This window comes from Equus asinus, chromosome 20 (assembly GCF_041296235.1).
Source record: "Equus asinus isolate D_3611 breed Donkey chromosome 20, EquAss-T2T_v2, whole genome shotgun sequence".
In the NCBI taxonomy this organism is placed as follows: domain Eukaryota; kingdom Metazoa; phylum Chordata; class Mammalia; order Perissodactyla; family Equidae; genus Equus; species Equus asinus.
In genome coordinates this window covers 25,380,613-25,394,570 of record NC_091809.1, presented here as the reverse complement: position 1 = coordinate 25,394,570, position 13,958 = coordinate 25,380,613, and the positions used below count along the sequence as shown (strand labels likewise).

The 13,958-nt window shown below is 40.0% G+C and overlaps 2 protein-coding genes across 4 annotated transcripts in view; both read left to right on the top strand.

The window, feature by feature from the left end:
• Positions 1-12,082, top strand: part of LOC106824407 (zinc finger protein 709-like) — an 86,622-nt gene extending 74,540 nt beyond the window's left edge. For all 3 annotated transcript variants that reach the window (XM_070492146.1, XM_044751790.2, XM_044751789.2), the window contains 3 exons: positions 8,336-8,462; positions 8,666-8,726; positions 9,105-12,082. In XM_070492146.1, the coding sequence (XP_070348247.1) occupies positions 8,429-8,462; positions 8,666-8,726; positions 9,105-10,248 (1,239 nt within the window). In that variant the 5' untranslated portion in view covers positions 8,336-8,428 and the 3' untranslated portion in view covers positions 10,249-12,082. The remainder of the gene's footprint in view (positions 1-8,335; positions 8,463-8,665; positions 8,727-9,104) is intronic.
• LOC123278616 (zinc finger protein 709-like) overlaps positions 1-13,958 on the top strand; it is a 154,165-nt gene that overhangs the window by 2,677 nt on the left and 137,530 nt on the right. The gene's annotated exons all lie outside the window — the stretch shown is intronic.

Sequence of the window (13,958 nt, the reverse complement as noted above, 5' to 3'; positions counted from 1 at the left end):
TTCGTGTCTTTGTATAAATCCATCGAGAATATATATTTTTCTTACCCACTTTGTCCTTGTAAGGAGCAGTCAGACTCCACATTTTTGGGTGACTGCTCACAGCTTAGGTCTCACCCACCCTCCTCCCCTTGTGCCCCCACCTGGACAAGCTGAGGAGGAAGCCTGGGTGCTCTCTCCTCTAGAGCAGGCAGGAGATTCCCACCACCCCAGCCCCTGCCTGTGTGCAGAGCTCTTGCCCCGGCCCCACCCCCAGGCCCAGTGAAGCCCCAGGCCAGGCTCCATTCCTTGCTTTCTGAGCCCTGTGAGAGCTGCTTGAGAGGCTGGCCCTGCCCTCCCCTCAGACCTCTGTTATGTGAGTCCTAAGCCTTTTCCTACCTTGTGTGTGTGTGTGTGTGTGTGTGTGCGCGCGCCACCCTGGCGTGACTCTCAGCAAGGGAACCACCCCCTGCAGGGACCATAACAGTTGGCGCCCTGAGCCGCATGTCCAGACATGACCCCACCCGTGGGTCTGTCTTCCCTTGCTCTGACTTGCTCCCCTGCTCTGCTGCCTGGTGGTGACATGCACTGTGGGCTGCTGTTTGCTGGGAAGCTCGTGCGGTGATCTGTGCTGCCCCGTGTTGCATTGTTGACCCACCAACCTCAGTTCTAGGTTCAGCTGAGCAGAGTGGGCAGTTTCAAGAATTTATAGGCATTTGGGAGCAGGACTGTGGGATTGGGGCCTCCTTAAATGAGTCCTGAGTCAGTGTCTTTGCAAGGATTTATCTGTGTGTCAGAGTGAAACTGTGACAAAAGCTGGTAGCCTGACATACCCCAGGGATAGGGTGTGTCGACGAAAATAATCCATAACCAATCTATAAATGAAAATTTGGGTGAGTTTATTCTGAGCTTAAATCTTAGCATTATAACCCGGGAGAGTCTTTCCACAAAGGATCAGAGCACTCCAAAGAAGTGGGGGTACATAGGGTGGTTATATACCCTCAAAGAGGGTGTTTCACATATGATTGAAATGTCCCTCCCACAACAGTCACAAGATTGCCCTGTCTGCACAGCGCTTGATGGACACAGCAGGTAGTGGGGTCTGCTATCTTCGTGGGTGTAGCAGGAGGCAAGTCTGTTGTCTTGAGCTCGGCGTGGTCACAGGTGAGCGCAGCAATCAGTTTCTAGCCTAAGGAAAGCTGCTTAATCCTTAAGGAGACGCCAATGTTGGGAGGGGGAGGGAAGTTGCACCTTTATCTCAAGGGTCTTTTGCTCTTGCCATAGGGAATCTCTAAAGCAGATATACAAGGCATGCTCAATGGCCTCGGTCAGGCCCTTTTGGAAAGACAAGGTCAGGCTGAATTAGGTTTACACCAAAATGGCTTCCTCATATATTCCAATATATCCTATTACTTGCTTTTTTTTTTTTTTAAGATTTTATTTTTTTCCTTTTTCTCCCCAAAGCCCCCCAGTACATAGTTGTATATTCTTCGTTGTGGGTCCTTCTAGTTGTGGCATGTGGGACGCTGCCTCAGCATGGTTTGATGAGCAGTGCCATGTCCGCGCCCAGGACTCGAACCAACGAAACACTGGGCCGCCTGCAGCGGAGCGCGCGAACTTAACCACTCGGCCGTGGGGTCAGCCCCTATTACTTGCCATTTTTATTTGACAGGTGGTAGACAGGGACTGTACACTTTGCCAGAGGTGGGTCCGTCAGATGGTCACTCCTGAAAGAGCTGTCATTTTAAAAAAAGGGAAGAGATGGGGAAAGGCAGGGAGTGGGTGGCGGGGTGAGTCCACACTCCTAACACCAGAGGGCTCCCCAGGCCCCTTCAGTACCTCTGCTGCTGCTGCTGCCTCTACTGCCACAAAGATCCTGACCTAGAGGGTTATAGGGGACACACTCATGGCACCTCTCTGGCACAAGGGATTAGTTCAAACCTGACTTAAGCCCAGAGTTTAAACTCTATAAAGCAACCAGTTGTCATGGGGGAGGCTCCTAACCCTGATGGCACTGTTTTGAGGCTCTTGGGTGGAAAAAATTTATAAATAGCAGGGTAGGGAGGCACTCCCTCTCCTGCAGTGTATCCATGAGGAAGAAAACAAAACGGGAAAGTTCAGGAGGAAGGAAACAGTAGATAAAATACTGAAACAAAGGTCCACAATTTGACCCAATTGGGAATCCAGAATATACTAAAAGAGTTTACATATCAAAACAGATAGAGGTACACTGCTTGACTTTTGGGCCTCTACAACATCGGTTCTGAATTAATTTTGCTCTCTGATGTAATGCACTAATTCAGAACCATTCAAGCAGTTGATCAATATATGTCAAATTATAGTAATACTTGGGATTCCACTAAATTTAAGGAAGGTGCCCCTGATGATCTTAGGGGTGTTAATGAATATAATATAGAGGACAAATAGGACAAATGTTTCACTCTTTTCCCATCAGAACTATGGTTTTGCCTAAATTCCTTGTGTTCCTAGTACCCGTTGTCCTAAAATATCCCATAGTGAGCTGGGAAGCTCTGATCCGATGAGCAAGAATTAGAGTTAAAGGAAGTCTTTGCCGCTTACAAATTGGCTTGACAAGTTGGGACCCCAGGGACTCTGCCCCACAAATCTAGTAGTTAAAATGGCCCAATGTCAATTTCACAGGGCCCTGAAGGACTGAAAACTATAGAAAACCTAGTTAGTGAAGGGTTGATTTTTCCCAGTGCTGTTTTTTTTTTTTAATCTTGAATGGCCCTCTTATTTATTTATTTTATTGCGTTCATAATAGTTTACATCGTTGTGCAGTTTCACTTGTGCAGGTGTGCAGTTTTCCTTAACTGTGATTGCTACATGTGCAACACTTGCTTCTACCACCTTGGGTTCCTTCTTTGGAAACGAGGAAGGATGGGGAAGGAGGACATAGGCCACTGGTACCTAGTCAGAAGTTAGAAAACTCCCTCTAGGTCTGCTCTCATGTCATTTGACAATTGGTGAGAAAGTGAGAGGGCTCCTGACCTCTGTCTTTGAATTGACACCAGGTTTCTTGGGTCATATCCTGGGAATGTTGCCATATGCAAAAGAAAGAGGTTTTATCCTTACGTGACACCACATACAATAATTTACCAGAAAGGATAAAAACCTAAACATAAGAGTAAATGATAACACAGTTTGATAAAATATAGGGAAAAATTCATCACCTTTGATTTGGCAAAGATTCTTAAATAAGAGACCAAGAGCAAAAACAGGAAAAAAAAAAAAAAAAAAGGTAATTTGGACTTCATCAAATTAATCACTTTTGTGCTTCAAAGAACACCATCAAGAGAGTGAAAACACCCTTTGGAACCTTTGTGGACTATCGCTGGAAATCGTTGATGGTATGGAATACAACATGGCGATTCTTCCAGAAAGTACAAACTGAATTACCGTCTGAACTAGCAATTCTGCTTTTGAGAATTGAAGTAGAATTGAAAGCAGGGACTTAAACAGCTATTTGTCCCCTTGTGTTTACATTAGCATTATTCATAATAGCCAAAAGGTGGAAGTAACCCAAGTACCTGTCGACAGACGAATGGATTGAAAAATTTGGGCATATACATACAATAGTGTATTATTCAGCTTTAAAAAGAAAGCAAATTCTGACGTGCTACAACTGAACTATACACTTACAAAATGGTGAAAATGTAAATTTTATGCTTTTGGTTTATTACCACAATTAAAAATAAAATTTTTAAGGCAAGAGAGTAAAAACACAACCCACAGAATGGAGGAAAATTTTGCAAATCGTCTATCTGATAAAGAACTTGTATCAAAAATTCCTAAGGACCTCTGAAAACTTAGTTATAAAAAGTCAAATAACTCTATTTAAATAGGGCAAAGGATCTGAATACATTATTTTCCAAGAAAAGTAGAGAAATGGTCAAAAGCATATGTAAAGATGCTGAACATTGTTAGTCATCAAGCAAATGCAGATCAAAATCCCAGTGAGATACCACTTCACCATCAGTAGGATGGCTAGAGTCAGGAATTGACATAATAACAAGTTTTGTTGACGATATATTTAGAAATTTGAACGCTCATACGTGGGTGGTGAGAATATAAAATGGTATAGTTACTTTGGAAAAAGGTCTGGGAAGTTCTCAGATATAAAACCTAAAAAAAATTGGGCTGGCCTGGTTCCACAGTGGTTAAGTGCACACATTCCGCTTTGGTGGCCTAGGGTTTGCAGGTTCGGATCCTGGGTGCGGACATGGCACCACTTGGCACGTCATGCTGTGGTAGGCGTCCCACATATACAGTAGACGAAGATGGACACGGATGTTATCTCAGGGCCAGTCTTCCTCAGCAAACAAAGGAAGATTGGCAGCAGATGTTAGCTCAGGGTTAATCTTCCTCAAAAAACAGAAACAAAAGCAAAAAACCTCTAAAATTACCATATGTCCTATCAATTCTGGTCCTGGGTGTTCACTTTTGTGTGTGTGTATGTGGTGAGAAGGCTTAATCTGCTTTCTTAGCCAATTTCAAGTGTACACACTTTATACCTATATCAAATCATCATATTGTAATCCTTAAATACAGACAATTGTGTTGTTCAGTTATCCCTTGATAAAGCTGGGGGTGGGGGAAGAGTTTCCAGGTGCATCTAACATTCACATAGCGATTAACTGATTTGCTTATAACAGTGAAAATAGGAATCAGTTGCCTTAGATCTGGATATTATAGTGGTTGAGATTCAAAATGTCTCCAGGGACATGGCAAATTGATCTCAAATAAATTTCCTTCCAGTGTAAAATGTACACCTAAGACTTTAATGAGCACATGTGACACCCTGTGGTTAGACTGAGAAGAGTCCTTGCTCCCAGGCTAGGGCTGTGAGATGCAAACTTCCCACCAGAGCCAAGAGCTCTGGGATTCTTTGTCTTGAGTACCACATGAGTGGGGTGGGGAGGGATGGGCGGAAGGCTCATCTCCAGCAAGGATCACCGATTAAAATGGAGCCTGACTCTTCATTACGGATGGTGAGGTCACATTCAAGTGTCTGCATTTCTAAACAAGGGTCACTATTCCATAATTGGCCTCGCAGCCTTATGCCAAGCCCTTAACACCTAGTGGACATAAGACCCTCTTGTGTCAGTGTGGCCTGGCCTGGACCGTCCTCAATTTCTGTACTTGCTCCATTTGGAAACTCAATCAGGAGATCCCAGTGCGCAGTGGTGCCCTTGAGTTTCCAAAGAGTTGGCTAAAACCATACAGGCAGCCCTAGTCCTGGAAAAAGTTCTCTTTAAATGCAAAGGTGCCAGTTGAGTCAGGTTTCAGCCACCAGCATAGGCTGGTTCCTCTGAACCATGCAGCCACCCACCCACTGTCACAAAGGCATAAGGGAGTGGGGCCTTGTGGACTGTCCAGTCAGGCGAGCTGCTGGGGCAGGTGGGTGGGATGATGCACGACACCTACATGAATGTCCCTTCTAGCTACTGCAGTATTCCAGATCGATTGTCACCTGCTCTAACAGTCCCTGATGGCTCTGCCATAGCCTCTGTCATGCAGTGATCTGCACTGGCTGCACGAGTTGTAGGAAGGACTCATGGGGGATCCAAAATGTGGTTGGTCTTGGTGAATGTTCCATTTGAACTTGAGATGAATATATTTTCTGCTGTTGCATGAAGTATTCTGTAGATTACAAAGAAATCCGTTTGTTTCACAGTGCTGGTCAGTTCACCTCCATCCTTCCTTATTTCTTGCCTAATGGAGATTATAATTCATGATAAGAGGTGTTGAATTCTTCAGCGATAGTGCTAGATTCATCTGTTTCTCTTGTCATTCTCTCAGTTCTAGCCTCATATATTTTGCTCCTCTCTTGTTACACAGGTACACATGAAGGATTGCTGTTGTGCCTTCTTGGAGCATAGACCTCTTTATCAGTGTCTGATGCCCCCTCTATCTCTGAATTTTCCTTGGTTTCAATTCTGTATTGTCTATAATTCATATACCTATAGCAGCTTTCTTTTGATTAGTGTTGGCATGGTCTTTTCTCCATCCCTTTACCCTTCATCTATCTGTGTCTTTATACGTAAAGTGGGTTTCTTGTAGACAACATATAATTCCCTTTTTTGATATCTGATATTACTGTGTCTTTCAATTGTATTGAGACCATTGAGGATTAAAGTGGTTATTGATACAGCTGGATTAATATTTACCAAACCTTTTCCTGTTTTTCATTTCTACCCTTGTTGCTCTTTTCTTTTTGTCTTCTACCATTTCTTCTGTCTTCTCTGGCTGATATTGAACATTTACTCAGATCCTTTTGTTCTCCTTATCATGTCAGTTACACATTTTTTGAAAAACATTTTGTAGTGGTTGCCCTTCAGTTTTCAGCATACATTTACAACTAAGCCATCTCCTTTGCCAAATAACACTATACCACTTCATTTGTGCAAGTAGCTCTTAACACACTATTCCCAATTTCCCCTTCCTTGTCCCTCATCACAGTACTGTCACTTATTTCATTTGTCCATAAGTTTTGCATTACCAAACACATTGTTGCTAATATTATTTTAAAGTGTCATTTATTACATTAATTATAAGAAATGTAAATGATATTTCACCTTCATTTTTACTTTTTATAATGCTCTACTTTTATCATTTACAGTCTTTCTGTTAAATTTTTGAGGATTTCATTCAAAGTAGGTATAATCGTGACAAATTTCCTCAACTTTTGTCTCAAGAAGTCCTTATTTCTCCTTTATTTTTGAAGGATAATTATCCTTTACAAAGAATTCCAGGAGAGTGTTTTTTTAACTTTCACAACTAAATATTTCACTCTACTCTGTTCTGGCTTGTGTGGTTTTTGGAAACAAGTCCAATTTACTTCAAATCTTTGTTTCTTTATACCTAAGATGTGTTTCTTCTCTGTCATTTCCTAATATATTCTCTTGTCTCTGATTTTCTGTAGTTTGAATGTGATACCCTTGTTTTTTATCAAGTTTAGTGTCCTCTGAGCTTCCTAAATGAACAGTTTGCCAGCTATGATTAGTTTTAACCGGTTCATAAATACTAGGTTCTTTTTTGTTCTTTGTGTCTTTGCATTAGACTCTGGTGAAATAGGTTTTCTGTTTAGTACAGGCCTTATTAAGAACAGAATATTTGGGGCATATTTCAAAATGCCATCTTTTTTTCTCTTTCCTAATTGTGGAGACACTAGCTTTCCTTGTGACCTCCAGGATCTCCTGGATCTAAGAAGGGTTGTTCGTGTGAAGTTTGTCCATTTTCTTCTTGTGAGATCAAGAGTGGCAGCTTCTAAGAGTCTTAAGTGCAGGATCAGAAGTCGGCAAGGCATCATTTAGAGTGGCTGGTCGGGAAACACCTCCTCTTGAAGTTGGAGAATGGAGGTTTTATGTTCTTTTGGAGGAAAGGACAGTTGAATCCTTCACATATGTTATAATCATGGGCAGATTTACCATCAAACCATTGTGAACACTCTGCAATCTGCATCTATAAACCTCCCCCTCAAGGCCAGGATGACCCAGAGTACACTGTTATTGTTTGACCTGAAAGAGCTCTTATGGCACATTATTATCTCACTGTGTGTTCTAAAAATTGGTGAGAAGTAGCCTTGAGGCACATGAATTTAGGGATTTCTTTGGTCAGTGGTGTCATGACTTCTCCCTTGTGTCTGTGCTCTAAGTTCCGAGTAACCTCCTAGTCCCATCAAATCAAAGAGGGAAAGGAAGAGCAGAGTCTGATAAATATTGCACAAGTGAAAAGCAGTGCTTCCCCACAAGTGTATTTACATTTAGCCAGCTGCACCTGCTTACTTGTAATGATGGCCTGGAGTACTTTAGGACAATGTGGCCAGCTGGGCTTTGTTAAAAGTTTGATTTCTACAGGCCTCTTGGACTTCTCTTTGATGATGGGACCAGAAAAAAAAAGCTTCCAGTTCTTCACTATGCTTTTATCCATTCAAACCTCATGCAGATTTAACACCTCATGGAGTGCAGTAACTGGTGGGTAATAGGAAAGACAAAGAAAGAATTTTTCTAACAAGGAATAATCAGTTTTAAAAGGATAATATTTGGTTCATGTGTATAGTATTTCTTTCATTTCCAAACATGCTCTGCACCCTGCTATGAGAGAGAAATAACGTGTAATGTGATCAAGTAAAAACGTGTAAATAATTTCCATGTGTTGATGCTGTTAAATTGATGGTGAAGTATGTGCAGGAAAATGATGAGTTTTTTATGATGATGTCATAGAATAAATGTTAGGAGATGACAGAACCATATGTAACATTCAAACAAATGGACTATAGGTCCTCACTGCTGTCAGGCTCATGCATCCTACTCTACACACATTTGTGGTGTTTTAGGACTCAGTGGCCATTGAGGACGTGGCTGTGAGCTTCACCCCAGAGGAGTGGGCTATACTGGATCCTTTGCAGAAGAAACTCTACAGAGACGTGATGTGGGAAACCTTCAGGCACCTGGCCTCAGTAGGTAAGAACGAGGACATTCCTTCACTGCATCAATGAGAGAACAAGTGTTTCTGGCCTTCAACATGGTTCCAAGATGTAGAATGTGAAAACAGGAGATGTAGGTAAATAAACTAGGAATGGTCATAGCTCATTATGGACTTAGAATCTGATTGTTTTTTATAATTTCTAATACTTTGGAATCAATTTTCTGGGTCTTTGTTTCAGCAAAAACATGGGAACATCATGATATTGAAGATGAGTACAAAAACCAGGGGAGAAAACTAAGGTGAGTCACACTCACAATAGATGGCAGTGTCTCTTGTGAGAATCCTGGTATTTTATGAAATTTTAAAAAGAAGCAAAACAATTCTTGCTTCAAATTTAGCTATTCTTAGAAGATTTCACCAAATAAACTTTCTGAAATGTGATTTAGAGGTTCAGTTTTTATAAAAGAGTTCACTTGGAAATGTATTAGTAAACCCTATATTTGAATATCACTGTTTGGATACTAACAAAGGTGAAGTCCTCTTGCAGAGCATTCAGTATATTCAATTTCTGAGCATTCAGACAAGACAGAAAGCCTAAACTTTTCCTGTAAATTGTAATACATATATAAAATCATTAATGAAGAAAGCATTAATAATGTGCTTCCAATTTTTTACAGAAGTCATATAGTAGTTAGACTCTGTGAAAATGAAGAGCATAGTCAATGTAGAGAAAACTTCAGCCTTATTCCAAATCTGAATCTGAACAAGAAAACTACAGGAGCAAAACCATGTGAGTGCAGTGTATGTGGAAAAGTCTTCATGCATCATTCATCGCTTAACAGGCACATTAGACGTCACACTGACTACAAACCATATGAGTATCAAAACTATGGAGAGAAGCCATATAAATGTAAGGAATGTGGGAAAGCCTTCACTTTTCCCAGTTCTCTTCGAATACATGAAAGAACTCATACTGGAGAGAAACCCTATGAATGTAAAACTTGCAGTAAGGCATTCATTTCTCCCAGTTCGCTCCAAAAGCATGAAAGAATTCATACTGGAAAGAAACCCTTTGAATGTAAAATATGTGGTAAAGCCTTCAGTTTTCCCAGTAATGTTCAAATACATGAAAGAACTCATACTGGAGAGAAACCTTATGAATGTAAAATATGTGGTAAAGCCTTCAGTTTTTCTTGCAGTGTTCAAGTACATGAAAGAATTCATACTGGAGAGAAGCCCTATGAGTGTAAGGAATGTGGGAAAGCCTTTAAAACTCCCTCGAGCCTTCGATCACACATGATCTCTCACACTGGAGATGGACCGTACAAATGCAAGGACTGCAATAAAGCATTCATTTCTCCCAGTGCATTTCGAATACATGAAAGAATTCATACTGGAGAGAAACCATTTGAATGTAAAATATGTGGTAAATCCTTCCGTTTTTCCTATTCTCTTCGAAAGCATGAAAGAACTCACACTGGAGAGAAACCCTATGAATGTAAAAAATGCACTAAAGCATTCACTTCTTCCTGTTCTCTTCAAAAACACGGAAGAACTCATACTGGAGAGAAACCCTATGAATGTAAAAAATGCAGTAAAGCATTCAGTTCTTGCAGTTCTCTTCGACTACATGAAAGAAATCACACCGGAGAGAAACCCTATGAATGTAATAAATGCAATAAAGCATTCACTTCTTCCAGTTCTCTTCGAAAACATGAAAGAACTCATGCTGGAGTGAAACCTTATGAGTTTAAAAGATACAGTAGAGCATTTGCTTCTTCCAGTTCTCTCCAAAAACATGAAAGAAAGCATACTAGATAGAAACTACGAATGTACAAAAGTCACAAAGCATTTAGTTTTCCCAGTTCGTTTCCAAGACATGAATGAAGTCACGATGGAGAGAAATACTATGAATGTCAGTAAAACGGGGAAGCCTTTATTTATTTCTCATGAAAACTTTTGAAGATATGTGAGAATGCACACTAGAGGAAAAATCATGTAAAGAATGTAGGAAAGGCTCTTGTCATCCCACCTCTTTCTGAAGGCATGAAAGGACTCACTTGATAAAACCCTCTTGAATGTAAACATCATGGGAAACACTTCAATTGGCCTACATCCTTCTATGTGAAACTCCCGCCAAAAAGAAATAATAAATGTAAGTCATATGAGAAAACTTGATGGAAATTAATTTGTATATGATGTTCTAGAAAACTTTCAACATGAAAGAGTTGTTATAAAAGGTGTAAATATATTGTGTTTACCAAGCTTCTTTCTTAAAGTGCAACATTGGATTGTAGAGTTCTATTAATACATTTCAGAAATGAATATTGAGGTGAGAAAATTCTGAAAGTCATCCTTCATCAATACTACATAAAGATTAATATGTGGTGCTCTTTTCTTAAATCAGTTAATAATATTTTCTCTTTAATTGTTTTAAGATGTTTTAATTGTTCTGTGTTAAGGGGCCATTGAAAAATGGTAGTTTGTAGTTGTCAGGATTTTTTTATTGGCATTGTATTACAGTTCCAGAATATGCCTAATCTGTTGTATGTATTGTACATTTCTTAGAGAAAGCTCCTTTTTTGGGGGTGGTGAGTATAGGATCCTGTTTTCATTTTCCATACTATTAAATAGTTGAATAAATTTTTATGTATGGGAAGTTTATCAAAGAGTATACTTTTCTGTTAATTCTTATTTTCAAATGTGGTTCTTTGCTCTTTCTCCTTCCTTCTGAGTGTTATCTGGTGAAGAGACTGAATTGAGTCGAGGCCTGTGATAGGGCAACAAAATCTAGAGCTGGACACATCACCCCTGTCAGTGAGGGTAAAATAAAGAACTAAATCTTTAAGAATCCACCCCCTTTATGGTTCCATGTTGGAATTCCCCAATAGCCTCACTTGCTTGAGATTTGGAAGGCAGAAGCAAACAAGGCATTAGGCAGATTCTGGAGCCACCATACAAGGAGACAGACAGTTACATGGGAGCTTTGGGGACACCATCTTACATCCCATTCTCTGGATTCTTCGCTATTCTAGTCAAGAGTATCTTGAAAATCACCACCAACTGTTTGATTTCCATTTACTCAGAGGTGTATTTTCCACTGATGTTTTCACAATTTTCACACCAAATATCCATTAGAGTTAGAATAATTCTGTGAGACCTCTTGTGTCCACCAGGAAACTAATTGAGACTTTTTTGCTTGTGAGTATTCTCTGATTCCCCTCTTCTCTAGATGGTATCTGAAATAGGTCAAATTTGTATAGGAAACACCTTATACTGTTAATAGTGCTAGTGAGCTTGTTTTCCTGATTCACCATGACATCTACAATGGGGCACAAAAAGGACATAGGAGTTTGTTTCTCTTCTGCATTGTGCATCAGCTGCCTTGACCCAGTTCTTTCATGTGAAAACAGTTGCCTTTCTCATATCAGGAAGACTGTGTTTCCTGTTACTTGTAGCTGAACATATTCCCTCAATATGTTTTCAATAATGTTTGATTGTATGTCATTAAAACTGTATCTCCTTGTGAAATGAACACATCTGTAGTTGTTTCATTGACGTGTTTTATCAACTCTTTTCTAATCCATCATATGCTAATAAATTTTATTGTTATTATTTTCTCAGAATATATTAAAATCCATTTTAGTTATGGATTTTCAGACATACTTTGCAATTTTCTTCATTTAATCATTTTGTATTATGATTTAATTTTTTCCTTTGCATATAAATTCAAGTATTCTTTCCTCAGGTTAACTTTATTTTTTATTTTCTATAGTTGCAATTTTTGTCATGAAACTAATTTCTCATTCATTCTTAACCCAAAACTTAAAAATCATCTTTTTCTCAGGGTCCTCTTGCCACTGACCTGTAGGATTGCACTCATACTCATAGAGAGGGGTGTAAGGAATTCTGGTAAGAATGACCACAGACCACAGAGGACTGTGAGCTGTAACAGTAACAGGCTGCTCGAAGGACTGCTTACAAGATTTTGGCCTATGTTTGTGGATTTGGTTGTTATTCAAGGAAGCAAGTTGTTTTCTGTATTGAATGCTGTGAGGTCGTCAACTTAATTCTATCTCTGGTAAACATTTTATCATTAGTAAACCTAATCATTGTTTTCTAGAAGGCAAAAACACTCTAGTGGAGTTAAAGTTAATTTATAAGCAGTCCCAGTCTATCATTTTAGGAAGAAGAAGGAAATATTAATCATTTTTATCATTTGGAATTTTATCTTTTACCATTTTTACTGGTGTGGTTACAAAATATTTTAGTGTTTTCTTGGTGACTGTGTTCATTTAATGAAGGAGGTGTGTGACATTTGTCTCTTCAGCAGGGTAAGACTTGGCCTTGCAGTGGATGCTGCCAGCTCCCGGTCGTCTGGAACAGCTTTGCCTTTCCTACTTATTATCAAAACACTGGCGTATTTCCTGTGGTGTATTAGACACTGTTTACTATAAAGCACCTCAGGTAAAATACATAAATTCACTTCTTAGTATACTACATAATACATATATATTTTTTGGTGAGGAAGGTTGTTGCTGAGCTAACCTCTGTGCCAATCTTCCTCTCTTGTATGTCGGATGCCACCACAGCATGGATTGATAAGTGGTGTGTAGGTCCACACCCGGGATCCAAACCTCTGAACCACGGGCTGCTGAAGTAGAGCCGCACACTTAAGTACAACTCCACTGGGCCGGCCCCTATATATATATATATATTTTTTTTTTTTTTGAGGAAGATTAGCCCTGAGCTAACATCTGTGCCCATCTTCCTCTACTTTATATGTGGGACGCCTACCACAGCATGGTGTGCCAAGCGGTGCCATGTCCACACTGGGATCTGAACAGGTGAACCCCGGGCTGCCGAGAAGCAGAACATGCACACTTAACTGCTGTGCCACTGGGCGGGACCCTATATAGTATTTTTAATGTTTCCTTTTTGACTTAGCTGAGGCCTTTGAGTCTAGGTAAATTGTGAGACAATACAAACCTAGCAAGGGAGAGAGACAGGACCACTATGCCAATCAAGCTTTTCTTTCTCAGAGACTATTCTGTTGGTGCTCATGTTTCAACTTCCCTCACATGACATGCACTGTAGAGTCAGTGTACCCAACTTAGCAGAAATAAGACACGGTTGGATTTGGGTATAGTGCTTGAAACAAATGAGTTTTTATAGTCCTGGTGCTTATATATTTGTGGGAAAAGAGAGATGATTAACAAGTGGTAAATCTTTGTGTATAAGTTAGAGATAAGAAGGAAAGTAAAAAATAACATTGCGTTAATAGGGAGGCTGAGGTGTATCTGTCTTTTCTATGAGGGCAGGAGTGAGTGAGGATGTCATTGCTGTTGTTTAGAGGTGATCATCTCAGGAATAATTGAGGTGAGCTGCAGGGATATTATTTTAAGTAATACCCTAATTAAGTATAAAAGGAGAAATGGGAAATTTTCAACCTCTTTTCATCACAGGAGTGGCTGGAAGTCTTTAATTTCAATGATCTACAAAGCCCCAGAGCCCAGGCAGCTGATCACAGG